A 17,454-nucleotide genomic window follows, 5' to 3' on the forward strand; every position below is an offset into this window, starting at 1 on the left:
TGTGAGATCATTTCACAGACAAAAGATAGTCACAGCTCCTATCCCTGGAGTATAAAAAGGAAACAAACATGACAAAAAATACAGCATGCAGAGGCAATTCTCTGTTAACACCATATCACCAGTTACTGCTGTTCACTATCTTCTGCCCTAAAGTTAATCGTGCCCTCAGTTTCTAGTATTTACTCAGAGATTAAGCAATACCCAAGTTTCATATAATGAAAGTTCTTTCTCAGAATTCCTTTTTTAAAATGCTCCTCTCACTACTGACAGAGGCAAATTTTTAATTCCATCCTTGCGATCAAAGCAAAAGGTCTTTATTTCCATATAGAGATGCAACTTTAACACACTAATGCAAGATTTGACAAAGAAGTAATATATCTATATCTATATATATATATATAGATATATATATATATACACACACACACACACACACACACACACACACCCCCACACCATCAGATACAATTGCAGCATTTGTGCACAGCTCTTCGACATGTTGCAATCTACCCACACCATCAGATACAATTGCAGCATTTGTGCACAGCTCTTCGACATGTTGCAACCTATTCCATGTCTTCACAACACAGCCGAGTTTCCCCAACTTTAAAAGAAACCCCATCATTGGAGGGGTTAGATGCTTCCTGCCCCCTCCCAAATAATCCATACAAATCAGGAACTCACTTGGAAAGGCCTGAGAGATTTGTCCTGCAATAGGCTCCACTGATCATGCCTGTAATGTAGAAATCAGAGGATGGTGCCTGCCAGTTGACAGCCTCAGAGGAAGCAGCTGCAGGAATGAGGAGGGCGTGGAATGAGTAGCAAAAATATTCCTTTTGCCTGCAGGCAGCAGGAGAGAAATTGGATATTTCTCTCCCTACCCTACCAGCCCACAGCTCTGGCCTGACCCTTTGGTGTCTTATACAGTATTCTGCCAACTGTGTCCTCTGTTCCACTATCTATTCTGTATCCTCCACCCACTTAGCCCTGATGCTCCATGATCATATGATCTCAAACTTCCCCCCCTCCTCCTTTACTGTATTCTCTCTAATAGAGTCTCTTTACAATGTTCAGGAGCATTCTTTGCAATCAAGGGGAACATTCCTACAGGTTTCTCTCAGCTGGTCACTGTGATGTAAGGCATAAGTGAATACCCAGGCTCTTTGGAGAGCTTTGTTTTGTTTGGTCTGAGTGAGCACTGGCCAGCTGGAATGTGAAACGCAATGCAAAGGTGTTTATTTACCTACAAATACGTGTTTGCAATAGAAGCCACATTCCAGGTAAGCCAGAATGTGAGAGTGGAAGTTGAAGGGCAAAATGTGAAGCAATGCTTCAGGTCAGAAGTCTGTCTGAAAGGTAAAACACACCCACCCACACAATAGGTGTTGTGGTACCCTGAAGACTGATAGACATTTTGTGGTACATGTTTTAATGAATGAGAGTGTGCTTTATCATATACCAACTGATAACATTATGCGCATATATTATTTGAATAAGTACATGATTGCAGAGAAAAAAATGTAAACAGTAAGAACAAAAGTCCTTGAAGTCCACGAGTTACAGTCTGTGTCATTTCTGTGCAAAGCCTAAATGTATACAAGATAAATGAACATCTACAACAGTATGAATGGTGACAACACACCCCCCCCCCCAGAATCTGTGCAAGGGAAATGACTGTCAGCGCAATCCTATCTAGTCGTTCCGTTAGTACAGCGGTCCCTGTGCCGGCCGGGGGTGTTGCAAATGTATCATAAAGCATGTTTGTGGCACCCATAGAGTAAGCAGCACAGTCAGGGAGGCTTGCATTGCTCCGCTGCTGCTGCATCCACAAGGACAGGCACCAACGGAGTTGTGCTGGGTAGCGGAAGGGAAGCAAGAGATTGGCGGTGTTTCTGGGTGGGGGAAAGGCGGAACAGGTGGCAGACCAGGCCTGCCCTATCCTAACTCCCATCACAGGCCTAATTGGATTAGCAGGCACAGATCCAAGTAGCCCCATAGCGCAGGCTGGGGCATTACTTGGCGTAAGGGGAAAAATATCCCTTTCAGCCATTGTGAAGTAATTTGCAAACTATGCCAAAAACCCCACCAAAGAGTTGCCTATTCATTTAGGGCACAATCCTAACCAGGTCTACTCAGAAGAAAGTCCTATTTTGTTCAACAGGGTTTACTCTCAGGAAAGTGTGGTTAGGACTGCAGCCTTATTTATATACAGACAATTGCTTCTTCAAAGGTTAAAAGCAGTATTGCAGAGCTATTATAGCTTGCAATATACATTTTCAATTTGTTTTTTCTGTCCCACAGCTTTTCCCCTCCCCAGGCACTCCAGTCAAAATTGGGCAGACTTCTGCAATTGTTCAAACAGCACCTGGGCAGAGGCAGATCTTTCGGATCCAGTTGCTTACGCAGAGGTAGTCTCACCATACCTTGTTCTGGGGACTGGCATGAGCATGCTAGTAGCTCAGGGAACTCTGATCGTGACCTAAGTTTCGTTCTGAGAGCCAGGCTTCCAACAGCTTACAAAGGAGACCAAATCCACAGGAGGTCAGGACCACAGACAGCTCCAAGGTTATGCCATCAAACAAGGCAGGCTTGAACCTGTTCCAGCAGAGGTGTGAAGCAGACTGAAGGTTTAAATACCTGCTATGGAATGCAAGGAGGCTAGTTCCACCCCTCCTCCTGAGAAGTCTCTTGTTGTTTAAAGGGTCCTTGCCAGGTTCTGCAGCCACCAATTCTGGTGGCACAAGGAACAAGGTTTCCTCGAATGCTCCTCAGAAGAATCTCAGGAGTCAGAAGAGAAATCTGGGTCCTCTAGCTGGGGGGGAGTCCAATTTTATAAGTACTCCTACATAGAAGGTTCTGAAGTAGGGATTTCCACTGTCTGTATTGGGGGACTTCTCTCCCTCAATCCATCTCCTCAAATCTGAGGTAGAGGAGATGGATTGACGGAGAGAAGTCCCCCAATACAGACACTGGAAATCCCTACTTCAGAACCTTCTATGTAGGAGTACTTATAAAATTGGACCCCCCCCCCCAGCTAGAGGGGAGAACTATCTGTCTCACTCCCTCAATGCAAAGGTCCCACCAAGCCAGCTGATCCCGGAACCCTGAATAGCGATGACAGTACTACCAACAACTATGTCATCAGGTGCGAGTAGGTGACATGGGGGACCCACTGCAGGGCTCTTCCCCAGTTCTCCCAGCAGACTGGCAATGACACTGTGCTTATACACTCCATGATGGAGCTTGGGGCTAAAACACAACCTGAAAGTCTTCTCCAAATGTGCCTATATAGGCAGCTATATAGCTTCCTCCCCATATAGACCAACATCGTTCATTCCCTCTGTTCCTATTCAGGCCTCCAGATTCCAACATGTAGTGAAAAAAATGTACTTGAGCTCACAGTCTGTTCCCAACACCCACGTGCTCTCTCCTCACGTAGGCTCTCTCCTCATGAAAGCAACGCCAAACCAATTAACATGTAAAAGTATCTGGTGGGTTTGAAAGATTGGACTAGAGCTTTTCATTCTTTCTAAGGGTGATACTGATACACCAGAAGCGACCTGTATTCTGGTCCAGTCAACTGCAGACCCACTAAGAACAGTTGAGATAGCAAACAGACTTTGATAGGAATTCACCACCCTTCCCCTCCCCTCAACAGGACAGACGTCCCTTCATTCCATTAGCATAGTACCAGACTGATCATAGTGAATTAAGAGGTAACATGGGGCAACCCACCCAGATCACACGCAAGAGCAACACCGCAACATCACAGCAGATCAGGCAATGGCCTCAAGAGGGACAAGGCAAGTAGCAGTAGTTCAGAGTGAGGTCTTTGGTATGGATGGCGTCCTTTGAACGTTTTTAACAACATGTGATATTCCCCTGGAACTCTGAGACTGTGGAATGAAATTTGATATACACATTTAGGACACAATTCTGTGTTTCAGGTTGGTGGGGACGAGGGAAAGGGCCTTCTCAGGAGTTGAGCCAGGAATATGGAAGCCTCAAAAGGTTTATCCACAACAGTCGTCTACCACAGCTGAAAGTAATTTCTATATAGGCAGCACTTAGCCTGCCTTTTGCTTGATTTTTTTTGCTCCACTTTGCATTATATATTTACTGCTAGTTTTTTTTATATTGTTTATTATGATTTGAAATTACTGCATAATTTTGTTCTACTGTTGATTTTCTTATCGTAAGCCCCAAGAGAACTTTTGTAGAGGAAAGACAGGGTGTGTAGGTGTCTGTATAAATTTGGAAAATAAATTATTTAATTTATTTAATTAAAACATTGTAACATGTAACATTCCTACCAGTGGCATAGCTAGAGAGGGTGCAAAGCACCCCCTCCCGTTCCCTTCAGAGCCATTCCAGGTGGGGATGCAAAACAGAGGTGTACGCTTGGCTCCGAAGGGGAGGGGCCCCTTGCACGCTGCAGTGAGGCTCCCTGCAAAACTTAGTGCTTTGCATCCCCTCTAGCTACACCACTGATTCCTACATGTCTTCATGGAGAGGAGATAAAATATGCAGACTATATTGTGATGCTATAGCAAAAATGAGGGCTCTGCAATGTACTAGCTAGTTTTAGTTTTAAATATCTTCAGCTCAATTATTCTATCCTTCTGATAGACATTCACTCTTCTTTCAGCCATCAGCAATTTTGCACTGAGAATTGGGGTGGGGGAGAGGAGGGAATAGCATATATAAATCCAATTATTTCAGAGAGACTGGGCTTCTTCCTCTCCCCCTCCCATCTACCATTTTTCAGAAATAAGCACTTATTTGTCATACACTTTTAATAAGCTATTGGCCTTATGCAGGAAAAAAGAAATGTGTTTGTTGTTAAAAATCCAGCACTACGACATTAACATCTGTTCATTGTTTTAAAAAAATATTATTTAACTCTTTATTACCTGGGACATAAGAAATACCATCAATGAAATGCATTTCTTTGCAGAACAGACATGGGCTCAGCTTCATTGCTAAGTCACATGTCATGATGGAGTCCCAATCAAATGACACTTTTAAAAAAATGACTGCAATCTTATGCAGGCTTACTTAGCAGTAAGTTCTATTGAACTCCACAGGGCTTACTTCTGAGTAGGTATTCCTAGGCTTGCACTTCCAGCCTACTAATTCTGAGCAGGTTTATAGTACCCATTAGGGATAGTGGTTTTATTGTTTTTGTTGTTTTAACTGCCCACAGGTCAAGGATGTGCACAGGCAGAAATAAAGCACCTCCAGATTGTCACTGGGCAGCCAACTGTTCTGGAAAGCAGTTTGAGATTTGGTAGTGATTTCAGCCAATGCTGGATTGCTCTGATGGCCAAACTGCATGCTAAGTGGGACATCTGCAATTAGATTGCCTGACTTCTTTAAAATGAGAGATGCAGGAGTTAATTGGTACACCAGTGGGAAAGGAGGGTGTATGTTTAACCTCCTTCCTCAGCATCATTTTCCTAATCAAAATTGCACCTACCAGCTACTATTTGCCCCCAAGGAGAAATACAGAGACCTGTATCCTCCTTTATGGTTCAAACAGCAGCCTGGGGTGATTTTTTTTTAACATATGCTTTACATATGAAGGTAATATATATTGTGGAGTCAGGCTGGCTCTTGTGAAACTGGGTGGGGAGGGGGAGGAAGGGGTTAGGGAGGGGTGGATCCATTGGCAAGGGTGCACGCCGGATCCTATTCCTCTTTTTCAAACCTCCTCGCCCCTTTCTTCTCCTCAGACCTGTGCCAGCTACAGAGCTGGAACAGGTCTGAGAATACCCACTGTGTAGCAAGTGGCTTACAGAAAGGTGAGTGAGGTGAAGGGGGCTGCATCAGTGACAAGACTGCAGGACGGGCAAGCGGGCTGAGAATTCAGGCTGCCCTTCACCCACATCTGACATCACCACTGTCTCTACCTCCTGCCAACCTGCTGCAGATAACCATTCTGCTTTCAGTTCACCAAAAAAAAAAAAAAAAGCAGAAATAAGATTACCTGCCTTCTTACCTTGCTCCAAGTGCGGTTTCTTCTAACAAGAATTCAACTGCAGGTCTTCTGCTTGGATTTACAAGGACCATGTGAATGGAGGTGCTCCTTCATTCAGAGGGTCCCTTTAAATCAAACCAGAAAACCTGCACTTCTGCAATTGAAGGAACCACACAAGGAGTGAGGTAAGCACCTCTGGAACTGTCCCAAGGAAGTGGACTTGAGATGGCTCTGGGTGGCATTCCAGGTCACACCACCACTGTGGAATGGTTTAAATCCTCGCATGTTTCTTGGGGTAATTTTACTGATGTTATAACTAAATAAATCTGAGAGGTGAAGTGGGTTTCAAATAATGCAGAGATATGTACACTTCCTGTGACGGTTTCATGAGCTGTTCACATCTGTCAAACACCCATAGAGAAATCTAGACAGGTTTCACTTGAACAGTAACGTATGAACCCATTATTATGGAAGAACAGACTCTTCTTCCAAAACACAGTAGCTCCACAGAACATAATGGATTCCTCTTATCCCAGAGCATCACTCTGCTACACATTTTAAGAACAATTATGTAGTCACTTAAATATTGTTGTTTTTTTTAATTTGGCAGTTCCCCATTGTGGCAAAGGATTAGCAAGATAGGATTTCAGCTCCATCTTTTGCTGTACACTGAAACAGAAACTTGATTAGAACACCGTATTTCCTAGGACAGACTTCTATGTCGGCAACATATGAAGTGGCACAAAATTCGGCAACAAAAGGACATTATATTTTATCAATATGATAGAAATGAAGACTACCTCCACTGGTGTGTTTTCTTGGTGCATTTTAACTGCTGCACAAGAACACTGTGTATAAAATCAAAAATAATGATCTCCCTGTAACACCCAGGAGAAACACCCTTTGTTTAGCTTTTATTTTATCATGCACTTTACAGTGACTCACACAATTTATAATTTAAATAGTTAGAATTTAGTGCATCATTTAGATACAGTATTGTTTAAACGGTGTTAATTCGGCTGGTATGCTTATACAAATACCACTGCTACACTATGCTGTTTTTTTTTTAAAATGTCATTATCATTGTTTTTTAAAAATATTGTAAACAGCTTTGGGAGTGGTAATACTGAACGGCAAGATATAAATGCTTAAATGAACAAATATATCACTGAATGAAATTACACTCTTGATGCTAGGAATGTTGCATCTTCAGGTCAGAATCAGTCACTATGATAAGATATGTGGTTGTCATCAAATACAGCAACTCCAAGTCACCTACTCAAAACGCCCCTAGTGATATGAAACTTGGAACTTGATGTCATTGCCTTGCAAGCCCCCCAGCTTCGTATTCTTCATTGGCTGCAAACTCACAGCACACTGACATCATATCACACTTTTTTTTTTTTTTTTGCTTGACATCACAGGGGAGAGACACACTGGACTGCTGCTTTTGGCTTGTGCCAGTGGCACCATCCGCGGCAGTGGCACCATCAATATCCTATCCCCTTTCCTAGCCTCAGTCTGCCTTCCTGAGTCCACTTGGACTCGCGCCGCTAAATAGCTGGCACAGATCCAAGCAGATCCAGTGTACTTATCCCAAGGCAAGGGAACAAATGTTCCCTTATCTTGAGGAATACTTTGCAGCCCAAAACTCTCCTACAGGATACAGCACATGCCCTGTTGGTGCAGCTGCATCGCTGCATGAGGAATTATGTGGGATTGGGCTATAAATCTACTTTCTGCATCATACAATAACGACCTTAGCAGGCCCTGCAGCTGACCAAAAAGGTAGGGCTACAGGAATGCTTAAATACACTTTAGAGTCTCTAGCACTGGAACAGTAGTCTGCTCAAAGATATAGGAAGGGACACCACCAATCACCTAACACTTGCACACCTATCAGCCCTAGTCTCACAACATAACTAGGTTGGAGAAGGTAGAGAATCCACTCATGTGGAGATAGTCTGGGCTGCATGGCTTCAAACTGTAAAGAGGTGCTCATGTGATTGTTTATATACCACCTTTCTGCCAGTGGCCTCAATGAGGGTCACAAAATAAGGCATGGCACAAAAGGAAAAAAAAAATTAGTGTAGCCAAGTACACACAGACACATATAACCATGTAACATATGGAATGTCTTTACAGGAGTCTTGATAGGGATAAAATACCATGCAAGTGCAGCATTGCTAGAATCTACCCAGAATCCTCTGCAATGCACTGGGGGTTCCTCAGCAGTCTGTGCAATGGGAGAAAAGTTCATTGAGGACTAGAAATTTGAAAATTACCGTGCCAAGTAACAGGGTGATTGTTCCAGAAAATTTTAGAGTCAGTAGCTGTGTCTGCCAACTGCCCAACCACCATTTTGACAGCTGATGGCTAACACATGCATAATTGGCCCCAATTGATGGGTTGATCGTTAGCTCCTTTCAGTCTGGAGAAAGTTATGTTGTTCGTTCAAATATGTGCCGGATTTGGAGCCTCTAGATATGATCTTACATACCATCTTTTTTTAATATCTAGTTGTTATCCTCAGGTTTTTTTGGAAGGGCCACTATTTGACTAGCTGCACATGATTAAAATTTAACCGGATGGTCCCAGGAACCATCCGGAACAAAACCATATCAGTTTATTTAATAACTTTCAAAGTGAAACTAAAGTCTTGTTCAAATCATGTCTCTTCTGATTTAATTAAATAACACCACACATACTGTAAGGCTCTGGTAATCATTAACAGAGTTAATGGAAGACAGGAGATGATACTTTCCTTTTGAAAGTTGGTAGATAATTTTAAAATGTGTTTTCTTTAAAATCCCGTCAAACAGCATGCATACTCTCAGCACTCCCTTCCCCCCCCCCCCACTACTTCACAACAATTCAACAAATCACTTCTCAGCCTCCACAGATTACAAAAATCAGATTAGTTGTCGGCATTAGGAGGTTTTACAGATCAGCGATCATGTGAGTGGAGATACACCCAGGTTTGGGACACACACACACCCGAGGACTGCAGCCAACTGCTACAATTCAACCAGTTCTTACAGGATGTGAAGCTTCTGTACAGTTACCCTATGCCAGCAAGCAGCTTCTGATTGAACCAGGGGAACATCCACTAAAACTGAGTGTTGGGAGAGTTAGAACAGACAAAAGAAAATATTTCTTTACTCAGCGTGTGGTTGGTCTGTGGAACTCCTTGCCACAGGATGTGGTGATGGCATCTGGCCTGGACGCCTTTAAAAGGGGATTGGACAAGTTTCTGGAGGAAAAATCCATTATGGGTTACAAGCTATGATATGTATGTGCAGCCTCCTGATTTCAGAAATGGGCTATGTCAGAATGCCAGATGCAAGGGAGAGCACCAGGATGAGGTCTCTTGTTATCTGGTGTGCTCCCTGGGGCATTTGGTGGGCCGCTGTGAGATACAGGAAGCTGGACTAGAGGGGCCTATGGCCTGATCCAGTGGGGCTGTTCTTATGTTCTTATGTGTATACAGTACTAAGCCGCTCCATCCATTTAAACTAGGGAGCAACAACTGGAGATTCTGGGGTAAAATCTAGCCCCTTGAGAAGCGTCAGCTGCCCCCACTAAAGTCGTCAACCCAGAGGCAAAGTGCACGGAAAACTGGTAGTTGTGATAATGCGACTTGTTCATAGTCCACTGTGGGAAACAGGAGAAAAGGTCAGGCTCCCCATCATCCATCTCCTTTTTAAAGTAGCCCTCCCATGAAAGTAACTGCTGACCAAAGGTTTAATGCAAATGGGGGCAGCCCACATGTGCAAGCAAGAGTTCAAATATGTGTGCAGTATTTCTACTTCGGAAAATCACCCAAAACAGCTGACCTTGAAGAGTTATTCACAAACGGGTGCAGGATTCAGATGGAAGTTGATGCAACAGTTAGCTGACAAGTCCCTCAGCCATGTATGAGACAGAATGGAAACTTGGTCTTCCATGGCTCTTTAATAAACTTTCCATGACTGGACATTTACAGTAAACACTCCTTGCTAATGGAGAAATGCATGTGTTGAATAGGAAAGATGAGAAGAAGATACCATTATCTTTCCTGCCCTATCCTTCACTTCCATGGTTTTGGCCTTGGTCTAAGTACAGATCCCTCTTAACAAGAGCTGGAGAAAGGAAGCAAAAGTTCCTTTAAGGGCTGGCAAAACATTTTAAATTCAGACCCCCGATGGTGCACTCTGCAATACGTAGGCCAGCAAACACTTTTTTTTCTTACACATAAAGTTCTTGAAAAACAGGAAGGGGAAAATGAATGCTTCTTTAGAATCTAACTCCCACTGACACAATTTTCAGGCTGTCTTTATATCCCTCCTGACAGTATTTGCAGGCTCCTGCCATGAGGGCTGAAGTTAATTGCAAAACCAAGCTAAATTGAGTGAATTTATGGGTGTGTCTATACTTTTTAACAACCTCTTGTATATGGTTAGCTCTGAATTTGACCCTTTGCAAATGCTAAAAACACTCTGAGACCCAGAGCAAGACTTTTCCTATTAGCAAATTAAACAATGCTAGGTCCAGTGGAAAGTGAAAAGAGGAAAGGGGGAAACAGAAGCACGCTAAAGCCTGGTTTAAATGTGACACTAGTTGAGCTACAATTGCTTACTCATTTAATGTTTGACTTGGCCATAGGTTCCCATAGTGTTCAATGAGACTGAGGGCACAATCCTAACCCCTTATGTCAGTGTTTTCCAGCACTGACATAAGGGCAATGCAGCTCTGAGGTAAGGGAACAAACATTCCCTTACTTTGAGGAGGCCTCCGTGAGTGACAACCAACTGCAGAATGCAGCACAAATCCCATTGGCACCGCTATACCAGTGCTGGAGAGCATTGACATAAGGGGTTTGGATTGTGCCCTGAGGGTCCAATCCTACCCTACTTTCCAGCGCCAGTGCAGCTGCAATGCAAATGTTCCCTTACCTCATGGAGGCTTCCATAACTTCCATTCCACCACAGGATGCAGTGCACCCCCCATTGGTACAGCTACACTAGGGCTGGAAAGTTGGATAGGATTTGACCCTTACTCCTAGGAAATGATGTATAGGATGGAAGTCCTGGGCCCAGAATAAATGGGCAAAAACCTACATGGGCATTGGTCAAGAAATGACTGCACATTTAGATGCAAAAAAAACAACACATGGGTTTCCTTATCTCACTCCCTATTTGTGAGTTTTTCCCCATAGGATAGCAGCCCATGACACACAATAACGGTCATGGGTACAGCATCACTGGGGCATGAATTACTAGAGCAAGACCATGGAGCAAACAATATATCCTTCCAGCACTTTGATGAGTCAACTTAAGCCCTTTTTGACATTCTTGTTACATTAAACAGTTATTTTTGGAACTGAGATCACTTTGCTCTGTAAAACAGTCAGTGCTCTTAGTACTTATACCAGGCCTGGCCAGTTCCAAGGCTTTATACTGCCAGCCAATCAGGCATGGATGTTGCACACTTCAATTTCATTCTGTCTCCAGTAAGGGCTCTTGAAGCCTGAGCATACACAGCTCTAGATTCAATCATGGAGCTAGTCTCAAACATAGGACTGCTAGTTGCAGAACCCCACAAGTTCTCCCCAAATTCTTGCAAGGCTTAAATCAGTGGTTCCCAAAATTTTTAGCACCAGGACCCACTTTTTAGGTACAACAACCTGTCAGGACCCCCTCCCCAAAGACCAGAAGTGATAACGTTAAGCAGGAAGTGACATCATTGTGCCAGCAGGGTTAGAAGTGATGTCATTAAGCAGGAAGTGATGTCATTGCTTTAATAAAGCACACTTTAAAAATATATCACATGTTGTACTCATGGATGAATCAAATGCAACAGCTGTTTTCAGGTATGTGGAAACTCCTTGAAATATGTTCAGAAACATACATCTCTATTTGGAGTTTCCCTGAAAATGTTGCAAAAATGCATCTATAGTAGGAAGTGGGGTCTCCATGACCTCCTGAAAACCAGCTCACAACCCTCTAGGGGGTCACAATCTCCAGGTTGGGAACCACTGGCTTAAATAAAAATGGGGGCACCACTGCCAGAGAGATATCAGTCAACTTGTCTGTTTTTCTCTGCTTGTTTCTTGTTTGAAAGGTCAAGCACATTCTTAGCAGAATGGTGCTACTGCAAATATTTAGCTCAAGAAGCAGTTCATACAGAGCTGCAAAAGAAAAAAAGAGTGGAACATTTTCTGTGGGAGTATGAAATAGGTTGGCCTCTGTTATTCTAAGAGGTGGGTATGTTCAATGTTCCTGGTGCTTCAGAAACATGATCCAACTCATAGTGACAGGTTTTGCAAGATATCCTGTTGACATTCAGATAGCTCCGTAAAATGCACTGGATTTCCCTTGGGATTACAAAAGGCCAAAAATTATCTGTCTGTAGAGACGTTCAAATCTGCCACTTCAACAGATCAGCTGTTATCTTGAATCTTGCAGAGAGAGACTGGGAGCCAATGGGTGGGGACAAGCCGACAACATTGAGAATGAAAACAGTGTACTAGAAGAATTTCCTATTCTAAACAGTGTGTGTAGTTAAAAATACTACAATACTTGGGGCTAGATACACACTATTCATAGTTATTGGGTAGCCTATATCAAGCATTTTTATGGCAAGAAAAAGGAATGGGGTGCAACACTCGGATCTACTTAAAGACAGTCCCTTGGTCAACTGGCCATGCAAAATAGCAGTGGACATTGCTCCCACGCTATCTTTCAGAAGTCACTCTCCTCCAAGCACCTATTTCTCCAGCAAAAGCTTTCTCTGAACCATGGGAAGAACAGGATAGTTGGGGGCACATGCTCTGCATCCACAGTCCAAGGATCAGCTTCTAGTAACTCCAGTCAAAGGGACAGGAAGCAAAGGGTGGGAAAGGACCATGGAGATGTTGCCATCAGTTGTTGCCATCATAAAAACAGCAGACTATAAGGTCTGATGGTTTGACTCAGTGCAAGGCAGCTTCATATGTAATTGCTCTAAAACTGGGGTTGACAAACTATGGCCAATGGGCCAGTCCAGCCCATCACCCAAATTCATCTGGACAGTGCAGAGCTTGGCTTTGCCCAACTGGCTGCACACCAGGCAGGGAATGGTCTGTGAAGCTGTGTCTGGGCATGTGGCATTGCCATTCCCTCTCCTGGTAAATTGGGCGGGAGACTTTGCCTCCCAAGCTGACCTCCGCGCAGTCACTTCTAGGAGTTCACCAACCTGGATGTTTGGTGATAAAATCATTGCCGAATGTCCAGCCTCTTTGCCCAAAAGGTTGCCGACTCCTGCTGTAAAACTTCTTGACACATTGAAGAAGTCAGAATTGTTACTTTATCTCCACACCATGAAAAGTTTCACTTTGCAACGGGGTGAGGGAATTCACGAATCAGTCCAGTCAGGCACTGGCTGAGGGCCCACACCTATCAGAGGACCCACCTGATACCCCCAACTCCTGAATTCTCAGTACCAGTCATAGTGGTAGTGCCCAAAGCATCATCAGAGAGCAGGTGGGTATGCCATGGGGGTCCAGTGCTGGGCTTTGTCCCAGGTTCCCAAGCAATCTAGTAACAGTAGTGCCCAGCAATGAGCTATTCCACCCCAATTGCCTAGGTTCCAACTTGGGCAGCAGAATCTTGGAGTGGAACCACGACCCACCACATTCAAGTGGGTTCAGCGTTCATGCCAGAAATAGTGTGAGTTCCTAAACTATGCCAAGTCTTGCCTCATAATTTGAGATAAGATAACATCTAGATCTCATACGGAAAATAATAGAATAAAAGGAAAGCATGTTGTTGTCTAGATCTCATAGACAACAACATGCTTTCCTTTTATTCTATTATTTTCCGTAGCAGGCTTAGAGCCTGCTGGAATGCAGCCAGTCCTCATTACAGGCTTGCTGTAGAGTTTTGCTTCAGAGTTTTAATTCAGATTCCAGCTAAGATGGAACTCCCTCTATTCCTGTTCCAAGCTACTAGTAAAAGTAAAAGCTTAAGAGGTAGCAATCCTACACCAGGCAGTACAACAGCTATTTCTTTTTAAATCCTTCTTCCAAAGGAAGCAGGAATGACTTGCCCAAGATCAGCCTGCTAGATTTGGAACTGAGTGGTAAATTGAGCTGTGTTGTTGGCAACCTTCAGTCTCGAAAGACTATGGTATCGCGCTCTGAATGGTAGTTCTGGAACAGTGTCTAGTGTGGCTGAAAAGGCTGATTCGGGAGTGACAATCCCTTCCACACCGGGAGCAAGTACAGTCTGTCCCTGGTCTGTCTCCCTGGCTATGGGCCTTCCTTCTTTGCCTCTTTGCCTCAGTCTGTTGGCCAAGTGTCTCTTCAAACTGGGAAAGGCCATGCTGCACAGCCTGCCTCCAAGCGGGCTGCTCAGAGGCCAGGGTTTCCCATTTGTTGAGGTCCACTCCTAAGGCCTTCAGATCCCTCTTGCAGATGTCCTTGTATCGCAGCTGTGGTCTACCTGTAGGGTGCTTTCCTTGCACAAGTTCTCCATAGAGGAGATCCTTTGGGATCCGGCCATCATCCATTCTCACGACATGACCGAGCCAACACAGGCGTCTCTGTTTCAGCAGTGCATACGTGCTAGCGAATCCAGCACGTTCCAGGACTGTGTTGTTTGGAACTTTGTCCTGCCAGGTGATGCCGAGAATGCATCGAAGGCAGCGCATGTGGAATGCGTTCAGTTTCCTCTCCTGTTGTGAGCGAAGAGTCCATGACTCACTGCAGTACAGAAGTGTACTCAGGACGCAAGCTCTGTAGACTTGGATCTTGGTATGTTCCGTCAGCTTCTTGTTGGACCAGACTCTCTTTGTGAGTCTGGAAAACGTGGTAGCTTCTTTACCGATGCGTTTGTTTAGCTCGGTATCGAGAGAAAGAGTGTCGGAGATCGTTGAGCCAAGGTACACAAAGTCACTGAGCACAGATCTCCCAAATCTAAATGTAAACTCTAGGTCTAACCACCACACCACACTAGTTCTCTGTTCAGGTGAAGAGGCATTCTCCATCACTATACAGTGGGCCCACCTTATCCATGGGTTCAGCTTCTGTGGATTTGAGCATCTGTGGATGCCAAGCCCGCTTCAGAGGTCCTCCTTGATGGAAGTAGTTTCTGATTGTGCCTGAGAGATGTTCTGAGGCTAGGGAATGCCTGTGGAGAGGGCCTTCCCCACCCTCAGAACATTTCTCAGGCATGACTGAAAATTGTGAAAGTGAACTGGAAATTACTTCTTGTTGTGTCCAGGAGGCCTTCTGAAGATGCTGGGAGGTTGGCACGACCTCCAGAGGGCCTGGCACGGCTCCCAGATGAGTCACTGCAATGCTGTAACCCTGCCCCCCCATGGATTTCATTTTCCATGGATTTTGGTATCCTTGGGGGGTTGTGGAACAGATCCCCTGCAGATACCAAGGGCCCGCTGTATCTAATAACTCTGCCAAAAAGCCATATTCCCCGCACCCGAGTGCTATTTAGACTCATTTTCCAATCCTTCCACTGATAAAACTTTTTGCTGAGGAGGATAAATGAATAGCGAGTTTTCGGGGGGCGTTGTTAAAACTGCCTTCATATTTCTCAAGGGGAGAAGTGAGTTAATACAGTAGAATGAGCTGGCTTAAAGACACAAATCCGAACTGGTAGTTTAATATATTCCACATGAAGAAGTACGGAAGCAAGGCTTCCATGGAGACCACACTAGTAGCAAACACACTCACACCCATATCTCAGTCATGGTATTTGGTTTTAGACTAGAGGACAGGGAAGGCTGTGGCTGAATAATACAACGACATCCTGTCCTACCCGTGGTGCCTCAACCGCCTTTTAAATATCTGACATTCATCCCCTGATGGGCAGGGGTGTTTGGTTTCATTTTTTTCCACAGATTTTGTTCTTTTTTAAAGGCAGAAAGCAGTGCTATGTGTTTTTATTCAGAGTTCCCATTTCAAGTTCTCATTTTTATTCATTTTAAACACTTCAAAAGTGTACTAGGTAAGTGAGATAGGTGATTTACAGCCCAATCCTATCCACACTTTCCTGGGAGTAAGCCCCATTGACTCTAATTGAACTTACTTCTGAGTAGACATGCATAGGCTTCGGCTGATAGTGTCAGCAGATGCAGCCACAGTATTATTTCTAACTGGAAAAGTATCCTGCTTTAATTTCTGGAAAATATCTTACATACCAAAATGCACTGTTTTGCGTTTTTATTCGGATATTTAAAACACAAAATGTGGCGTTTTGTGTTTCTATGTGTTTTTAACACACACACACACACACACACACACACACACACACACACACACACCCCTCTCTACTGATGGGGCTTTTTGGGCAGTTCCTTCCAGTCCTGCTGCTCCCAGAACATCTCCAGAAGAAACTGGAGGTTTTAGTGAACCCTTGGGGAACCACTATTCATGGCTGGTGGTCTTTGTTGAGCTTGGTGGATCACAGTTGTGGACACATGTAACACAAGGCTGTGGGCTAACTCCACATGTCCAGGGAAAAGGAAAGTTAGCCCACAGACATATGTCCACAACTGTGATCCACCAAGCTCAACAAAGACCACCAACCATGAATAGTGGTTCCCCAAGGGTTCACTAAAACCTCCAGTTTCTTCTGCCTTCAAGGATGTGCAAATGCAGGAAGGGTGGAGGACAGTTGTCAGGCATTTGGCAGTCCACATCACACAGCTGCTGAACTATGTTCATCTTGGTGGGTCGCAAGCACAGGAGTGTTGCAGTATACAAACACCAGAGTGTCTGTGAATTGAAGATGAGGAGAAAAAATAGCATCTCACTATTATAAGCCCAGAGCATTCTATTCACCTGGAGAACCTATCTTGTAAAAAGCAGAATCTGACAAAACTGCAAAAAGTTCTGATAAGTGGTGGTTTTAAATTTTTGCTCTAAACCAGAAACCTTCATGCTTTCTCTGACCATTTCTGCCGTCCTCCCCAGTATTTTTAACCACTTCTTTTGACTGACATACTCTGATTTCAAAGATTTCAAATTCTTTGAAATCATACTCTGATTTCAAATTCAAGGATACCGAAAGGGTGTGCTCTTTCACTAAGCCCAAGAAAATCCACTGTGTATTATTTAAGTTATGAGTTTTTAAAGTTTCCACTGCAAATCACTACTCAGTTAAGGGCACTACTCAACTAACTTGCAATTCATGTCTGTTTGGGGGATTAAAACTGCCTTGGTAGAACAAGCTTCCAAAAACAAAAATGGCTTTCCAGGGAGAATGGAGAAGATCCTGCATCTATGTGCAACTGTTTTATGTGTCCCTCTTTTATGTTTCACATGTAGTGTGCTATAGCATGTGTGTATGACATGTTGCTTTGCATGTTTGTACATGATGCTTTGCATGTTTGTACACGATACACAATGTATTCTTGGACAAAAACAATGCGTTTTAGATGAGTTTGTGTATGCAATGTGTGCACCTGACACATTGCAGCACACTTCCAGAGAGAGC

The 17,454-nt window shown here is 43.9% G+C and overlaps 1 protein-coding gene across 13 annotated transcripts in view; it reads right to left on the reverse strand.

Moving 5' to 3' along the window:
• CALD1 (caldesmon 1) overlaps nucleotides 1-17,454 on the reverse strand; it is a 190,225-nt gene that overhangs the window by 52,631 nt on the left and 120,140 nt on the right. The window contains exon 1 of one of the 13 annotated variants that reach the window (XM_066633447.1): nucleotides 685-943. The exons of the other annotated variants lie outside the window; for them this stretch is intronic. Within the exon in view, the coding sequence (XP_066489544.1) occupies nucleotides 685-731 (47 nt within the window). The 5' untranslated portion in view covers nucleotides 732-943. Of the gene's footprint in view, nucleotides 1-684; nucleotides 944-17,454 lie in introns of those variants that run through there. 13 annotated transcript variants of the gene reach the window in all.

The sequence above is a fragment of the Tiliqua scincoides genome, chromosome 7 (genome assembly GCF_035046505.1).
Source record: "Tiliqua scincoides isolate rTilSci1 chromosome 7, rTilSci1.hap2, whole genome shotgun sequence".
Lineage (NCBI taxonomy): Eukaryota > Metazoa > Chordata > Lepidosauria > Squamata > Scincidae > Tiliqua > Tiliqua scincoides.